General features: G+C 36.5%; 3 protein-coding genes across 10 annotated transcripts in view; 2 read left to right on the top strand and 1 right to left on the bottom strand.

The window, feature by feature from the left end:
* LOC132914161 (microtubule-associated protein futsch-like) overlaps positions 1 to 2,896 on the top strand; it is a 32,398-nt gene extending 29,502 nt beyond the window's left edge. For all 7 annotated transcript variants that reach the window (XM_060973002.1, XM_060973006.1, XM_060973004.1 and 4 more), the window contains one exon: positions 32 to 2,896. In XM_060973002.1, coding sequence (XP_060828985.1) covers positions 32 to 201 — 170 coding nt within the window. In that variant the 3' untranslated portion in view covers positions 202 to 2,896. The remainder of the gene's footprint in view (positions 1 to 31) is intronic.
* Positions 2,897 to 5,039: 2,143 nt separating this feature from the next.
* Positions 5,040 to 16,532, bottom strand: LOC132914188 (COMM domain-containing protein 4). The gene is made up of 8 exons (XM_060973061.1): positions 16,385 to 16,532; positions 6,671 to 6,718; positions 6,451 to 6,522; positions 6,294 to 6,359; positions 5,954 to 5,993; positions 5,584 to 5,784; positions 5,365 to 5,511; positions 5,040 to 5,276 (listed from the first exon to the last, which is right to left on the bottom strand). Exons 2-8 carry the CDS (start codon positions 6,671 to 6,673, stop codon positions 5,239 to 5,241), a joined length of 567 nt encoding a protein of 188 aa, XP_060829044.1. The 5' UTR covers positions 6,674 to 6,718; positions 16,385 to 16,532; the 3' UTR covers positions 5,040 to 5,238.
* LOC132914181 (uncharacterized) lies at positions 12,603 to 16,204 on the top strand. Of its 2 annotated transcripts, none has more exons than XM_060973051.1 (4): positions 12,603 to 12,918; positions 14,855 to 15,298; positions 15,562 to 15,646; positions 15,747 to 16,204. In XM_060973051.1, the coding sequence occupies exons 2-4, from the start codon at positions 14,857 to 14,859 to the stop codon at positions 15,931 to 15,933; spliced, it is 714 nt and encodes a 237-aa protein (XP_060829034.1). In that variant the 5' UTR covers positions 12,603 to 12,918; positions 14,855 to 14,856; the 3' UTR covers positions 15,934 to 16,204. The 2 variants fall into 2 exon arrangements, with proteins under 2 accessions (XP_060829034.1, XP_060829033.1); XM_060973050.1 differs by having other exon boundaries at positions 15,547 to 15,646.
* Positions 16,533 to 16,998: the final 466 nt, after the last annotated feature.

Raw genomic sequence — 16,998 nt, 5'->3', positions numbered from 1 at the left:
CAGGATTGACATTATGATCTTTGCTTTTCAGAGGTAACTATGATCCCAACTTACGACACCGACACCCTGGGCTATTGGGTAGCCGACAACGAAGAAGCTCTGGCCGCGAACCACATTGACCTTTCACCTTCCGCATCTCGATGTACGATTAACCTGCAGGACCACGAGACTAGTTGCAGTGCCTATAGACTTGAATTCTAGGGATTGGCAGCCTGCTCAGCCGTAATAGTTGAGTTCTGAGCGGTGTTCAGAGAGTGTACTTGATCGCTTCATTTCTGGACTTGCCGTTTCGCGAATTCCTTACCGTGCCTACTAGCGGTTCATAAAACTTTAGAAAAATCTTAAGGAGAGGCTACATCGAACGACTTGGACGTGGTCGTTCTACGATCCGAATTTCGTGCCTAATCCCGTATAAATCATAAATACGCAGTTGTTCCTTGTTTTTAAATGCACAGGTTTATTGGATCAACAACTATATTACCACGACCACCGATAACAACATATAGCAGCAACAATAACGACAACAAAAACAATCACGACAACAATAAGAAAAACAACAACACAACAACAACGATAACGACAACAGCGATGAGGACGATAACATTAACGATGCTCCCTTCTTGCTCTCTCTATATATTTTCTTTGCTTCCTTCACCTATGATACTTAGATCGAGAATACGATAAAAAGAACGCAATATTCTCCTGAACACTCGACCGTGTACGATCTTTGCTGGCGCGTGCAAAATTTCGATACAAAGCTGCGAAACGATCACGTTAGAAGCTGTTGCGACAAACGAACCTGGCCTGTTCTCAGTTTTCTGGACGCTTACACTCGCAAAGTTTAAAGAACGCGTCCTTTGCCTCATTATCTTTTTATATACATACCTATTACTCGACACTGTTATCGCTTAGAAAGCATCACTGAAAGAGCCGTAGAAAGATGAAGACACATAGGAACAACGCAACACAGCCTAGCAATAACACGGACAAGACGTACAAAGGTAAATAGGATGAAACAACGCGTACACATAACGGGCAGATATTAAAGCATCGACCACGTCGATGAAGAAGAAAAAAGGATTCTTTGTACATTTTTTATGGTCTTAAGTTCTCGACAAAAATTAATTCGAATTGGAATATCCAAGGACGTTTCTTCGTCGAACTAACGATCGATCTCCTCGTCGTGAATGTCTACTCGTGTACAGAGATAAACGACTATATACGTCAGTCGGAAAGTACCACAGTGAAACGATCCGAGTCGTGAAACAAAGTATTTCCAAAGATCCCTAAAGAATAGAAGATATTGGCGCGGTCGCGATCGAATCGAACCAAACAACAGGAAATGCGATATAGAAAAACGATTGTCCATATCGTCGATGTTCCATTCCAAATACCACTTAGGTCCGTTATCTTCTAGCGGAGGTAGGTGAATAAAAATAAAGCAAAATCTAAAAAGGATTCCCTTCTCGATAACGAAGAAAGTAGAATATCAGAAGCAAAACTGAGACGGCGATAAAGTAAAAAATCGTACAACATCCATCCAATGGACAAAGTCCACGTTCGATAATCGTATCGGAGTGAACAGCTCTGTTTTTCCACGTTTCGCCCGAGTTTTCGGCCACCTTAAGAACAGAGTTGCTCGTTCCTGTAATATAAATCCGTTTATAGATATTTTTTAGAGATGAGAGTATTTCATTTGCCACGTAACAAAATACCACTTTCTAGAGCGCGCACCGTTTATGAAATTAGACCAAACGATAATCGCGGTGTCGTATCGACGTTGAAAACTGTACAAGGGGTTTACGAATTCCATTGATTCGTTTCCATTCTCTCCTCGTTGTATCTCGCGAAAGAAACGCAATGATTCCGACGATGTTTGCTTTCCAAGGGAATTTCGATGTCCCTATTCCTTTTACGTGTGTCGAACCGAAGACCGTAAAAGAAAGCGTTCCAGAAAGTTGACAAACCGTTTAGTTCATTTTGTACTTATTTCAAGCAGATCGACGAAACACGACAAACTGCACTCGTGCGGGATGACGATGGTGTGACAATTGCCCGACACATGGTAACGATGACTATACGTGGAACGATTACAACGGTGATCGTAATGACAATGACGAAAACACGCATTGGTCACGATAACGATTCGACCATGACGACGATAGTGGTGACAACGATGTGGACAACGCGAACGTAAACGAGAACGGTGACGATTATCGGTTATCGACGATAATGATGGTGATGATGGTGACGATGGTGACGACAATAACGATTAGAACGGTGACAATAACGACGAGACGATGACAGATATAGTAATGATGATGGCAATGATGATGATAATCCTTGTAAGAGCGACTACAAATCCGAAAGTATAAGGACGATGATATCTTTCACGCGGATGAAATAAAATTCTGCTTAACGTAAGTAACGTAAAGCGAACGTGTTTTCAAGAATTTGAAATACGCGTGTGATCGAGGTAATTTTCATAGAACGAACGTAGCCTTGTAGATTATGAGAACGCATGCTCGTTATGTTCTTAATCGTTTCGTGATAAACGATATATAAGGAAAAATTTATTTTCTCAACGCATATATATACGTGAAAATAACAGATAAGTATCGTTCGTTGAAAGAACGAAAGCGATCTCATCGACCTATTAACAAAATTACCGTCACATTCGATTTCGTGCAAGTTGACAGATTCAAGTTTCAAATAATCGTATTCACTGGCATTGACCACGCAGAATTTGAGAAGAAAATTTCGATGGAAATGTCTCGAATAACGAAAGACCGAAGGTATAAAAACTGAGCATAGCGAAAGGCCTATAATATCGATCGGTTTTCACACACGTTGTACGAAAACGATCGTCTTACGAATGTTACCATGTTCGTGAAAGGAAAGAGGCAGAGTTAAGAAGAGAAACGTACATTCTGCCAATTGTGATTGTCTTACGATAACTCAAGGTCCAATAAATGCTCTAGTTAGTGTGTAAGTTTTTTACTGCTCGTTTAACGCAGTTTGCTCGTCAACAATCGCTTATTTGCTCCTCCGTGTGTATATTTCATCTACTTATTTACGCATTTACTTTACCATCTTTTACATCTTTGTAATTTAGGTTTACAAGTAAGATCTTTGGGCGAGAGGTTTAAAGAAGTTTGGTCTAAACGAAAATACGTTTGCTACGTATTATCTTCGATATAATTACTACTATCATCATCATCATCGTTATTACTACTACTGCCGCTGCTACCATGCTCGTTATTACCATTATCATTACTATTATTTATTATTATTTATTATTGCTCATAATATTATCACTATTCGTACTATTACTATTGTCATTGTTATTCTAACAAAACCGTTATGATTATCGCCATCATCATTATGATTATCATAATCATCGTGTTACTATTATGTATTATTAATAACCATTATTACTACTACTACTACTACTACTCTACTATTGTCACTGTTATTATTGTTATTGTTGTTGTTGTTGTTGCATTGTTATGTTTATCACCGTCATTGGCATGGTCGTATCGTCATTGTCACCATCGTCATCGTGGACGAGAATTTCGTCGCTCGCGACGAGAAAGAAAGGAGGAACAGATGAATGAAACTGAAGAAAACGTAAATGCGCGATAGCGATAAAACCATGTGTGTACCTATGTATTTATGTATTATTTATTGACAAACTAACGACGACCAGCTATTTAGGTAGGATATTAAAATTATGAAATTGAATATGTAACGAGAACGATCGAACCGAGTAAACAAACACAGTTATATTAACATTGGTGAAACGAAGCGAATGGTTAGGTATGCGCTCGTCCTCGACGAGCTAACGAAGACGAAAGAGAATTTTAATTAAAAAGAAACGAGGATGAATATAAAAGTTAAGAACGAGCTTTCATTAAGACAGTTTAGATTAAATATAAAGATGAACAAAAAGGTATATATATATATAAAGGTATATATATATATATATATGAACACACACACACAGACACAGACACATACGTACAAACCGTGCGTATGCACATACATAATACATGCATACGACACAAGAAATATACATATAATATATGAATGGAAAGACAGAGACAAAATAAAAAAAACTAGAAAGAAATCTAATTCCGGGAGGAAAAAGAATATGCAAAGGATTAAGAAGCGCGAACCTCAACACCTGTACGAACCCCTAAATCGCGATGCTTAACGGGTGTGAGAACGGTGATACGGTTTTATTTGAATATCAACTTAAAAAGAGCGTCGTATGAAGCGTGTTTCATACGTCCTTAACACGTATCCGACACTCGAGCGTATCGGGGTAAGGGCTCACGTTCGAATTTTGGCGTGTGTTTTTAAAGAGATTTTGCTGGATCGAAAAGAGTACGTTGTATCGAGCAAAGTCGAATCAGCGATCGAACGAGACGAATGCAAAAAGGGACAAAACGTTGGAAAGAGAGAAAAAGAAAATGAAAAAGAAAAGTAAAGCAATCGGTCTACTAAGACATGATAAATCGAGAGTTTGTTTACTCCACGCGAAATATCGGATACGCTAATGTTCTAGTCAGAAGAAAATCTCGTTTCCTAATATTAAAAAAATCATCTAGTCATTCTTCTTCACAGTCGATTTTCTGCCGTTACGAGACTGCGCCGCAGATGTAAGACGAAGTACAGTTTTTCACAATTGTATTTATTATACAAATCGCGGTTCTCACCCCTTGAAGCGCATCAGCGCGTCGTGTTTTTCGAATAACGAATTAAACAAAAAAAAACTTACTGTGGAGTGTTCATGGTGCTATAATTACTATTATTATTATGATTATGGTTATGATTATGATTATTATGATTATGATTATTATTATTACTATAGAAATAACAATGTTATGCTATATGACAAAAAATGATAATATAATAAATATACATTATACCTTAGCAATACTGTTTCCTTGTACTTTCATCTCTTTTATTTACTTAAAAACATTTTTTTTTTTTTAACTTGGAGAGATATTTCTTTTCAATAAAGTAAGTATATTCCCTTCCCATCCTTTACCGCAAGTGGTTGTCGCTTTTATCGCAAAATATTGATCTCTGTCGAAAATAAAGAACAAAATATTTTCATTTTCCGATGTTATTATTGACGACGTTACATGGTTTACAGAATACTGTAGTATTCTTATCGATAAAGGTGATCATGTTGCGTGTACCGTTGCATAGAATGTAATGCTCAGGCATTTAGAGATTTTCCATCAAGGATTTGGCTCTTCGTAGTTCTAGAGAAAACGCAAGAACAAACGAACAAGTTAAATGCAAATAATACCAATCTTTTGGCAGAACCGTCTGTCAAATTCTAATCCTCACCTGTCAGCAGAACATTAACGTCCTTTTTTAATATACTAATAACGGAATCTTCTACGTTTCCGTCCAGTTTCTTCAGTTTGAGAGACACCGTGGAGAATGGCGAGGAATTGTCGCAGGATAGAACTTCGATCGACGATAAACTGCTGACTGCAAAATCATAGAATTTTCCAATTAGAATTCGCGTCGATCGCGCGGGTAACTCAAAAGACGTTTAATTACCTCTTAAGGACTGCGAAGAAAGTGCAGCCGTAATTTGAGGACCATGATCCGTATGTAGTCTGGCAATCGCAGCGCTATGTTCGCGAGGCAGTCCCAGCTGTTGTAATTCACTGCTTAGATCGGCAGCGGAAACACCATATCGGGCGGACGATGTGAAAATTAATTCGAGAGCTGCCACCATAGCCTTTGCGTCGTTTAATTCTTCACGAAGGGTAAGAAATAGGAAAGGAGGATAAAGAAAAATTGTTACGCACGTTGATCGTATATATGAATAAAATGAATAAAGAGAGAAACGAATTCTTGTGTATGAAGCGAGAAAACGATACGCTTGTACTTACTGTTTGACGCAGTAAGATTGATTTTCACTTACCTATCTTAGCGTCTTGAGTTATTTTTTTGACCTTCTCTTCCTTAAAAAGAAAAAGTATTCTGAAATTGATATTACTCTTCTAAAAATAACATAACATAAAACTCTTTTTCGTCTACGTTTCAGCACCTAAGATCTTCTCTATCGTTTTTTCTTTCCTTTTCAACAACATAAAGCGTTATCCTATTTTGCTCTGCTTCGCTAAAATTTTCTACAAAATATTTATTTTTGATCTTTATTCCTTGTTAAAACCAATCTTTGTCTCTTATAAGGGCACGACTAAATCCGACAAGCTTGTAAAATTATTATTTTGAAATATAGATCATCAGCAATTAGTACTCACATCGAGATCTTTCTCCGTAAGATACTTCGCAACCGTTTGACCCAGTATTTTGATTTTGATCGATGTCTGCGACAAAATAATTAAACAAACCTTCAAGAATCGTGGCGTACTCGATCGAGAAACTAAAATTGTCTGTGATATTGAAACGAAATTGTACCATACGTGACAACGTGTTGATCTCAGCCAGCAGCCAATCAGGGCAATCCCCATCGCCTAAAAATCTGAATTTCTACGAACAAACGAGAGAAATATAATTGTGCTTAGAATTTTGCGTAGTTTCCACTCGCATCGTAATTGCAGCCGCTTCAAAAATAAACTATATTGCTAAATATATTATATTACCACATAACTTATGATAGTTAAGCAGATTATCTCACCATGGTTTATCGATTTCTTCTGAAATATCGGATGTATCGGTTCTTGATCTGAAAAGAACATCCATAAATGTTTAAATCGATCGATAAAACGAGAGAATACACGTTCGACGTGAAATAAAATGAACTGGCCAGTCGTACGAAGCGACGCAGTGGACGAATTCTTACGACTTTACGATTATTAATATCTACGGTTTACGACTCGCAAAAAGAAACAAAAGAAAAATTAGGGAAGATCGTTGTTTAGGCTAGACAATCAAAATTTTGTTTGAACTCGATCGGTTTAAAGGGGTAAAAAGATATGCCGACGAAAGGAATTACATCAAACGTAAGTAAGTTGATACGCGCTCTTGGTTACCTCCTACTTGATTCGATTACACAACATATTATCACATTAAACACGAGTGCATATTCTTTCTCGCGTCATAACGTTTTTATGGTTATAAGTAAGTACTAGCGCGTCTTTCATGACGCAGAAAGAAACAACGTACTTATATTCAATCCCTTTCCAGTTTACATTGTAAATATCTGTTTCATTGAACGTATTGCCAACTATATTGCACGTTATCGATATTTTTGATTGTACGACGTACTTTGATTATAGTTTGTTGATTTTCCGACTTCTTTCTTAGCATTTAAAGACTAAAATCAAAGTACTTTCACATGGAATAGTTAAAGAGGGAAACATCCTGATAGATTCGACGATACATACACGGTATATTTTATAAGAAGCGTATAATATTAGTTTGATTTAATCTTAACTTAATCAAACCTCCATCTGCGTACCAGGACTGATTTTCAAATCAGCAAATTTCCGCTCTTTCGATATTTTTGTTTAAACGTTGCTTCGCTAACAGAATTTAGGTAACGCGTTACGATAGGAATCGAGTGACATTCTAGAAACTTGGAAGAGTTTTTATCCAAGAACTTTTGGAGATTTTTTAAAACACAAAGGTATAAACAAAGCTGCATGGTTTTAAACGACTCTGTATACGAACAAAGTCGGTAAAAATAAAGTCGCAGACGGAAGATTAATATTAAAAATTGTAGGGACAATGCGCATCGTCTTTAAATATATAAATCATCGAGTCGCTGTTGAAAATGTTAAAATACAAAATAACATTTTCTGTTATGACAAGCGTGACCAGCGTGAAACGCATTTCCCTTGATGACAGGAATTTTTCGACGAAAGAACAAGAACACGGAAGAAACTTATAACCTAAAGTCATCAGGATGTTTGCGTTTCGTGGCAGGGTAAATTCCCCATACAATTCTCCTAATCTCTCGACCGCAACGAGGTCGCCTGTAGGATTCGCCAACGAGTACCATAAATACGGAAGAAACGGTCATTTCCAGTCCATTCTTCGCGTTCGACTCGTCGTGCAACGACGAAACAGTGATCGTAGTTGGTTGTTACAACAGGTAGGTCCATTTTACGCCACATCTCGCATTAATTGTTACGTTACTGATCATAATTATTCGAACGAGATCGATATTTCGAAATAGACGGAATATCTTTAAATAATTTTTGAAATGCAATCTTGGAAGGCATCAGGGACGAAAGTTTAGCGCGACAGATCGTTAAAATTAAAAAATTCATAACGTTAAAACACTGTAAGTGCCAAGAAGCAAGATTTGCAGGAGAAGAAACCTTATGCATTAATGCGGTCCAAATTGGTGAAAGAAACAAGTGTATTGGTAGAAAACTCTGAACGTGTCACCTCTTATAGTTGTAGAGAAAGCTCAGTGTTCGATTCGTCTAATTTTTCTCTGTAGAGGCGACGTCCGACATCATCTTCTAGCGTTATTAATAAATATTTAAAAAGCGAAATTGCACTCAAATTCTACACCGCGGTATTCCCATTGGTATGTAGAACATTTTCCAATAGAAAGTCAAAGTTTTTCAATTTTGGCACTTGCGATGTTTCCTACGAGCACTCTTCGGTTCTAAACGGTTACTATGTATATAGGGTGTTTCCGAAATCGTGGTACGACAGGAAAGGAGGTGGAAAATATCGCCTGATATAAAAGTAAGTCGAAAATGTAAACTACGATTTTTTCATACGGAGCTTCGTCTTCGAGAATGTAATGTTTTGTATATTTCGTAGGAATGACGAGATCGCTCGTTACGCTAGCGCTCTTATCAGCGGTGGCATGCAATATCGATGCGACGAAGATAAAGGACACTTCCACGGTAAATCTACACGAACTTGTCGCATCGTAAGAATTAAATGTTCTAATTATGCGAAACTATGCATTACTAATTATGAATTACTCTGCTGAATTAATTCTTATCCCTTTTGTTCCTTTCTTCTTTTTTTGCCATCGATGTATTATTATTACTTCTGTCGCATTTTAACGAGTAAACTCTTAAAAGGTTACACCAACTCGTTTATTGATTACGATAAGAAAAAGAGGGAAAAGAGAAAAGAAAAACACTTGTATGTACGAAGAAGTACAGTTTGCTCCCTGGAGTCGCGTTTCATCTTCTACCTCTTGTTTGCTTCGTAACAATATTTATAACGAACAGTTCTTGTCCACCGTTTAAACGCCAGACCGTTCACCGCCCTCGCTGATGTTTAAAAATATCACGATTTTTAGGAAAGCATAAACGATGAAAGGACACCGACGTTCATTCTGGATGTGCATTGTTCGTGGAAAGATGGAAGACGTGGATCCTGGCAAGACGCCATTTGTTTCGAAATCGATGACGATTCTTCGCGAGAGGCTACTAAATCGCTGAAACTCACACCTTTCACAGCGAACAGGTAAATACGTATTTCTTTCGGATATTTATTTTTCATTTTCGAACCACGTGCTCATATAAATACGCAATCGTCCATAAGTCGCCACGTATTTGTTAATTTTAAACATAATCTTCAATAAATGTGTTCCGCGACCTATGGACGCTACTTCTCTACTATATGCAAATAATTACAAAGTTTATCGTGTTACAAAGATACGTGGACCCAAGTGGCAAACGATCGCAATACGATACATGGAATCTGGCAAAGAGAATAGGAACCGATCACGTAGGATGTCGTATCCTAAATCCTACCATACCAAGATCGCTAGAGTTCCGCAAACTACTGGAAAGAGACGATCGTTTCGCATCGTTTAATTCCAAGGGATGTTGCTATCGTCGACAATTAGGTTGGGAAAAACAAAATCCGTTCTACGTGGAGGAACCAAGATGGGTCGAAATTGATAATAATCACAAGGAGAGTCATTCGCGTCATAGTCGTTTGGAGACGATCGATCCATTTATCATTTCTCGGGGGAAGAAGTTTCCCGAAAAATTAACAAATATCGTGAACGACTCGAAGAGAGGAGAATCGCCGATCGAGTACGAAGATCCGAATGCTATCCTGGCGGACGATCCGAAAACGAACGAGTCAACGATGGAAGATAGAAGATCGACGTATCCGAATTCGCGACTCGAAAGAAACAAAAATATCGACAACTACGACGACAGCGGTGATAACAACGAAGAAGAGAAAAATCTGAAAAGGACGGATGAAAAATGTATCGACTATTTACGATCGACCAACTACGAGAATTCGTTGTTTGCTACGCGAAGGAAAAGGGCGTACGAAGAGCGAAAGAGACATTCGAAAAACAAGAAAAAGAGCGGGAGAGTCGAAAGAGCGGTGTCAACGTTTAACAAACAGAAAGACAAGCGTGGAGCGGATTTTAGAAAAACACCGGTAACGTATCGTTCGAAAGACGAAATGGTCTCACGTCCGATTTACACGCCTCGACCGACGACATTTCACATGCCGATCGAATTGGCTCGCATTTCGAGGAACGCGATTGGCGAGAAGGGTAATTCTGTTTTATTTCACGTTCGAATGAAACGCGACTGGAACACGGCAAACAGTGCCTCCGCCGTCGTAAAGAATATTGTGGTCGAATCTACGTACCGACCAAATTGGCGGTACAGACATGTTCGTAAAACGACGCCGACTATTTTGGCTTATCTCGAAAGAGAGCGAAGGGGTAGTTTCGGTCATGACACGCTGGATAACATACTCAGGCAACCTTACTTCATTTCCAAAGGTAAAAGAACTAATAATCGGCACGACGAGAACATATTATCCGAACCACTAGAATCGAAAGAATTCGAATCGATGATAGATAGTTTTATGGATAAAGGAAAGTCGAGGGAAGATTTGAAATGCGATTCGAATAAATGCAAGGATCGTTTTGGCGAAAGAAAAAGGAGAACAAAGAAACTCCAAGATCATCTTCAAGGGATTGAAACGAAGGGAATTGTTAAAGACTTATTATCCAAATTTGATCCCTTTTATGCGTCCAGGGGTAAAAGAGCGTTGTTACCATCACCGAACGAATCATTCTGATTAAATGCTAATTGTTCTTTGACCGCGAACGCGATAGAAGTTACTTAAAGTGTTTCTCAAAAAATTAAGATCTTTTTGACAACGAACTGGTTGGTGTTTCGCGATCGTTTCCAATTAGAGCGAAACGAAATTAAAATCTCGTTTTACAATTGAAAATTTCAGTTCATCTATACGAATGTCTTCGTACGTATCGTTTAGGCTTATGAATTTGAAAGATTTCGTGTGGCGAAATGTAATTTTTCTAGTTTGAACGTTTGTAGTCGATTGTCGTTCGAATAATATTAAGTTACGTCAAACTGGACGCATTGTACGAACGTATATATAATATTTCACCGGAATCTTTGCGTTTGCGAGCAAAGGAAACGCTAAAGCGAAAACACCTACGAACAAAGAATGTTAAACGTTCCGAAGAAACGTATCGACCGAATAAATCTACCGACTGGACTTAATAGCACGATGTTACTCGTTTAACCATAATTTTAAGCAAGTTATTTTGCTTTATCATCACAATCATACGCTTACCTAATGCTTACGTATTTTATAAAAATCATTTCACTCGCGTCCGTATACAACATCTGTATCTACTTGAATCGCCGTACTTAATATTCCTAAAAACGAATGATCAGACCTTGGCTTTGTTTGTTCTTCAAAAATCGTGCGATTCGAGTAAATTTATAGAAAGAAAAACTCTGATAATAGTTCAGTGTTCTTCGATTTCTACCGTACTTTGATCGAAACGGCGAGCAATTCTCTCGGTGAGATTGAAATTAAAATGATGATCAACAGGCTGTTGCTTCCGTTTGTCTTTACTCTTGCCTGTTCACCGTAAAATTTGACGTTACGCATTACCCTGAGCTGAAATTTACGACGTAATCTTTCAAAGTGCGAAGAAACGCATTTTTAACCGGTACGCACATATGCTACCTCCGTCTCTTCTCGCATATTCACTTTGTCATTGTATTCGCAAAATGTCACCGTACTTTACAAAGCAAAAGACAAGCGTTTAACACCGTTGCCTTGAATTACGGGCCTGAATTCAAGAAAAATTCGACGGATCTCCCTGCTGTTCGCGCTTTCCAAAGACACGTAAACGTATAGACTTTGGTCGAGTGTCAATGGTAGTCGTTATCTTAATGTGTTTCATCACGTATTATAGAAATAAATTATTGAATGATGATTAACAGTCATCGTCTGTTTTAATTCACAAATGAAAGATAAGCTGAAGCTAATTTCAGCGGAATATGATATTATACTTGACGAATGTAGGCAACTCTGGCGAAGACCTCTGATAACCAATTATTCTACGATAAAATAATATATTACGAAAAATTGAAACTTGCACTAAACGACGTCGCTCGATCTAACAAAAGAATAATAGGACAAGAAAGGCAAAGTTTTACGTTCATTATCATCGACGAATATAACAATTTGCAACATAATTCCGCTCCTTTTCCTGCCCCGTTTCGTTTCTAGTTGTTTTTCCTAGAAGATGGATTTATGTAATAACGTAAATAGGAACCAACGTACAGTAGCGAAATAGGAAGAGAGAGAGAGAGAGAGAGAGAAGTATTAAGCGTGAGCAATAATAGCAGCATGGATGAAAAGGGCGGTTAAAAATCGGGGTTGCTCTTTCGAAGCAAGGAGAGTGCGCTGCGGAAGCACGTGGCGGGTATAAGAAGAGCCGCGCGTATCGTTACTAGTCACTGTACATCTTATTTTAGCAGAGCTCGCAAGTGTCGCGCGTACCGTACGATATATTTGCATAGGACGAAAAGGAACGGTGGTGAGACGATTTTTCGTAATCATAACATCCCATTAAGTGAAGAATTAGTTTTCGAAACAGAAACTGCGGATAGGTTTCAACAGTGAAATACGATACCAGTGTAAGAGGTAAGCGGGAGCTCTTAACGTGACAAATTAAAGAAGTTCGCTAATTGATCCTTCTCACCAATATTATTAATCTCTTCGTTACTAAACGATAAAACTTTAAGAGTGAATTAAAATTAACAAGAAGAAGATATAACGAGTTTATCTAAACGATAGTGATTTAAAAATATTTTTATTTAAGTAAGAGAAGACTAGTTTTATTTAATGTGCTATCGGATGAAATAGCTTGTCCTTTTTGCAGCTTTCATTTGTTAAATCATTGAAAACGGTAACGAAGGGGTTACAGAAATTAACGTTGATTCGTCGATTTAATTAATTTGTTGCATATTGTGTATTATAGGGAAGTGTGTTTAGTACGCGTAAGAAAAGGGAATGTCTAGATCCTTTGATATATACTTTTCTCAGCTAAAATTATTCTAGATTGATAGATACGGCCTGACAGATACGAATATTTTCTGAAAATTTGATCTGACGCGTATTTTGTTTCTAATGGCAGGATATACGAAAATTAAATTAAGTCGAAAATATAGTTTCTTTATTTCTGACATTTAATGTAACGAAGAATTGTTAAAAAAAGGGGGCGGGGAGAACCGAAAAGATCTAAAAATGAATATTTTTAGAGAAAAAGGTTCCTTTCAAGTATGATATTGCAGGACGTAAATGGTTTGTGAAAAAGAATAAGCCGATGACAGGTTTGAAAGTGCTTGTTAATTGTTTTAACAAGTTTTAACGAAAATGCACTGTTGCTTCCACTTGATGCAACACATCCTTCAACTATATATAACACAAAACATAATAAATATAATAAAATATAATAAAAAATAGATATATAATATATAATAAGAGAAATATATGAATATATATATACTTTTTCGTATTCTATTAAATTAAATGTTCCTTCGTAGTTCATATAGGGCACTGATAATAAATATAAAGATTTTCTAAAAATTACTTTCAAAATATCGGATTTATTTTAATTTTGCTCGATGACCGAAGATAACAGGAAAGAAACGATGAAAATATAAAGGAGAATTTATCAAATCAGATATTCCACGTTAAATTTATTTGTTGTGTTTGCACGTATTTAAGAAAGTATATGAAACGCGCATATAATGTAAATCCGACTATTTTGCAAGGATGAAAGTAATGCGACTTTAATAGGAACGTACAATTAGTAGATTATTTTTAGAGGGAATTGAGGGAGACAACATGCTTCTGCATATAAGAATAATACTTCTCCATAAAGATTTCATGCAGTTAATATAGTATTTACTTTTACATTACATATGCATATTTAGATCCAACAAATGGAAGATTTAGCCTCTTTTCATGGTTTTTCTCAGAAACAATTTGATCCTACTATGAAATCGTAATGTGTATGCATTGTCAGTTAACAAAGTTAGGAATGAAACGCTATTCCACCAGTTCGCATTTTATCGTATAAAATTTAGTACATTATATTTGATGAAAATTAAGCATTGTTATTCTGTTCCCTCTCAATATTTCTTTGCGTATAAAAGCAAATGACAATGCTCACGTAGTTTCCCATATCCGACATTCATCGCTTTTCGTCCTCTTTGCAATTATATTATGTGATATAGCGAAGAATGCTAAATGCTCGTACTACATACGTACTTAATCGAGCTTATTGTTATCCGTTTTTATTCTAGTTTAGGTTTATTAATTAATCAGGTAGCTGTTTAACCTTTCAACGATGTAGTTGAAGAAAGATTCGTGCAAATGTAATGCTGTAAATTTCATACCTTAAATGTTAATTTCTGTTAATTGCTTAGTTGTTTCCCAAAAAAGGTTGAAAATATGTATTTTTTATATTTTGTACCAGGAGCTAAGGGAATGTCGAAGAAATAGAGAAAATTATTTTCTAAAACGTTCGTTTGTATCTATCATCTGTTATCTCTACCAAATTAATTTGTTTTAGGCATGTGGTTGGCGCTTCCTATGGTTTCTCTTTTGATACGCGCGATTCTCGCAAATTCAGAAATCGACAATATGGTCCTACCGGACATAATGGACCTTGAAAACGAAAGCGACGATATACTGACCGATAATTATACCGAAAGACCTGGGAACGATATATGGAAAGTGTGGAAAAAGACATCGTTCGACCCTTGGAGTGGTAAACGAGCAAAAGAGTATTCTCGATCGAAAATCGATTCACAAGGAAAACGAACGAAACTTACACACGATTGGTACGATCAAGACACACCTACGAATGAATTTAGCAATGTTAAAAGAATAACAGAAAGTGTCGAGTGGACGCCTTTTAATAGTTGGGGTGGAAAAAGAGCGGAGAAACTGAACAATCGAGATTCAATTTTAGCATTAACGAGAGATCCTCATAACCTTCACCCGATGGCAAAAGGTAAGTAATAAAATAAGTTGCACGTTCAAAACGTTCGCTTTCAGAAATTTAAAATGACTCATAAAATGTTTACATTGGTTTCGAATACATCGCACTACGCGAATCAAAATCGTAATTGGATCACGTTGTATGCTATCTATCTATCGTTGAGTTCGCAAACAAGCTCGAATTACAGATTTAACATAAAATCCTAAATTAATAAAAATAGCAAATCACAGGTTTTGCGATTAATTTGCTTTGTTTCAAAGATGAACTCATTGCAGGAAGAAAACTTGGCGACGAAAAACTCGCTATCGAAATGAAGAATTGGTTATCTTCTATGTGTAACACCTGCGCTAAAAAACATTGGTTCGTAATTAAAATCTTTTTAAAGACATATGTCAATGATAAATTGTCTTCGACAGTTTTCACTCTCCTTTAATTTATTTTGCTAATATAATCTCATTAGTTGCAGTGAAATTGAGAAGAAAACGGAACAAAACGAACAATATAAGAAACCCAGAGCGTGGGGTCCATGGCATGGGAAAAGAAGTTTAAAAACATATACCTTTCGTTTCGGAAATGAATACTTCACGGTACCGGCCAATTCTATAAAAGGCGAGAGGAACTTTTCTCCTTTCAGAGAACACAATTAATCGCACACTGATTATTCTATCCGATTAGATAAATCCATAGAACGTCATAAAATTTGTAAAGCGGTTTGGCGCGTTCGATTCTATTCTACTTTGTACAATCGTGTATCTTCTGTTTGGAACACGTTTATCCGATCTAATTGTGCAGGAGATTGGAAATAAATAAGTTCTTTAATATCTGTAACATTCGAATTTTGGATGCGAAATATGTCAAGTGATATATGTACACATATGTGTTATATAGCATTATGAATAAATATCTGTTTAATCAGAATTCCCTTGCGAATTTTATGCGCGTTTATTTTATACACCACATGTATTGTTTTGACATTTATTCTACATTTATTTCAAGACTGATGCATATGTATATTATGCATATATGCATATTTATATTAGTAACTTATTAAATATTTTCGTTAAAATTTTAATTGGTTTTATCGTGGACATTACTTACCAACAATTGGAATTTATGCTTGAAGAGTGGCAGATTCGCATGTATAGGTTAGAAATTGATCACTTTGTACATTGCGTACCGTATGACGGTACGACCGTACCATTCCACACGATAACAATACAGGTTAGCCAACTTTAAGAAAATACAACGACAGCTTCATTTTGTTGTGATTCTGTGATAGTTTAGGTTAATTTTAAATTAAATAGAATTTTATTTCTGCTACAGATAAAAATAAACGCGAATTTGGATAATATGTGACATTTGTATTTGTACATTAGTAAATATCGTAGAATCGTCCATTGCAATCACCTAACCTCTAACGCGTTTACCGGCTTAAAGTTAATTCTTCGATGTATTTTATTATCATTGTATGAAAGTCATTAATCTTTACCAAAAAAAAGTTGTTACTTTTGATTCCATGTAAAAAGGTGTTTTGATAATAAAGTTTTTAAACATATAAATCTTCCGACACAGAAAAATAGACATATTTGTTAAAATAGAATATTTTCTTGTGAATTATGTTTGTGCCAATATCAGCACTTGTTGAATTAATATAATGTAGTGCTTTTATTTATATGTATTTGTCCTTAGACGTAGATACATAGACATAGACT

The sequence above is a fragment of the Bombus pascuorum genome, chromosome 14 (genome assembly GCF_905332965.1).
Source record: "Bombus pascuorum chromosome 14, iyBomPasc1.1, whole genome shotgun sequence".
Taxonomy (NCBI): Eukaryota; Metazoa; Arthropoda; class Insecta; order Hymenoptera; family Apidae; genus Bombus; species Bombus pascuorum.
The sequence above is the reverse complement of the archived record's forward strand: the minus strand, read 5'-3'. Positions and strand labels throughout refer to the sequence as shown.

Bases quoted from the DNA above. Each gene is read 5' to 3' on its own strand.
- LOC132914181 (XM_060973050.1), top strand. From the start codon at position 14,857: ATGTGGTTGGCGCTTCCTATGGTTTCTCTTTTGATACGCGCGATTCTC. The intron at 15,299-15,546 runs GTAAGTAATAAA...TTTGTTTCAAAG, and splicing joins CCTTCACCCGATGGCAAAAG to ATGAACTCATTGCAGGAAGA. The intron at 15,647-15,746 runs GTTCGTAATTAA...TAATCTCATTAG, and splicing joins ACCTGCGCTAAAAAACATTG to TTGCAGTGAAATTGAGAAGA.
- LOC132914188 (XM_060973061.1), bottom strand. The intron at 5,785-5,953 runs GTAAGTGAAAAT...CCCTTCGTGAAG, and splicing joins AACTCAAGACGCTAAGATAG to AATTAAACGACGCAAAGGCT. The intron at 5,277-5,364 runs GTGAGGATTAGA...CGTTTTCTCTAG, and splicing joins CGTTAATGTTCTGCTGACAG to AACTACGAAGAGCCAAATCC.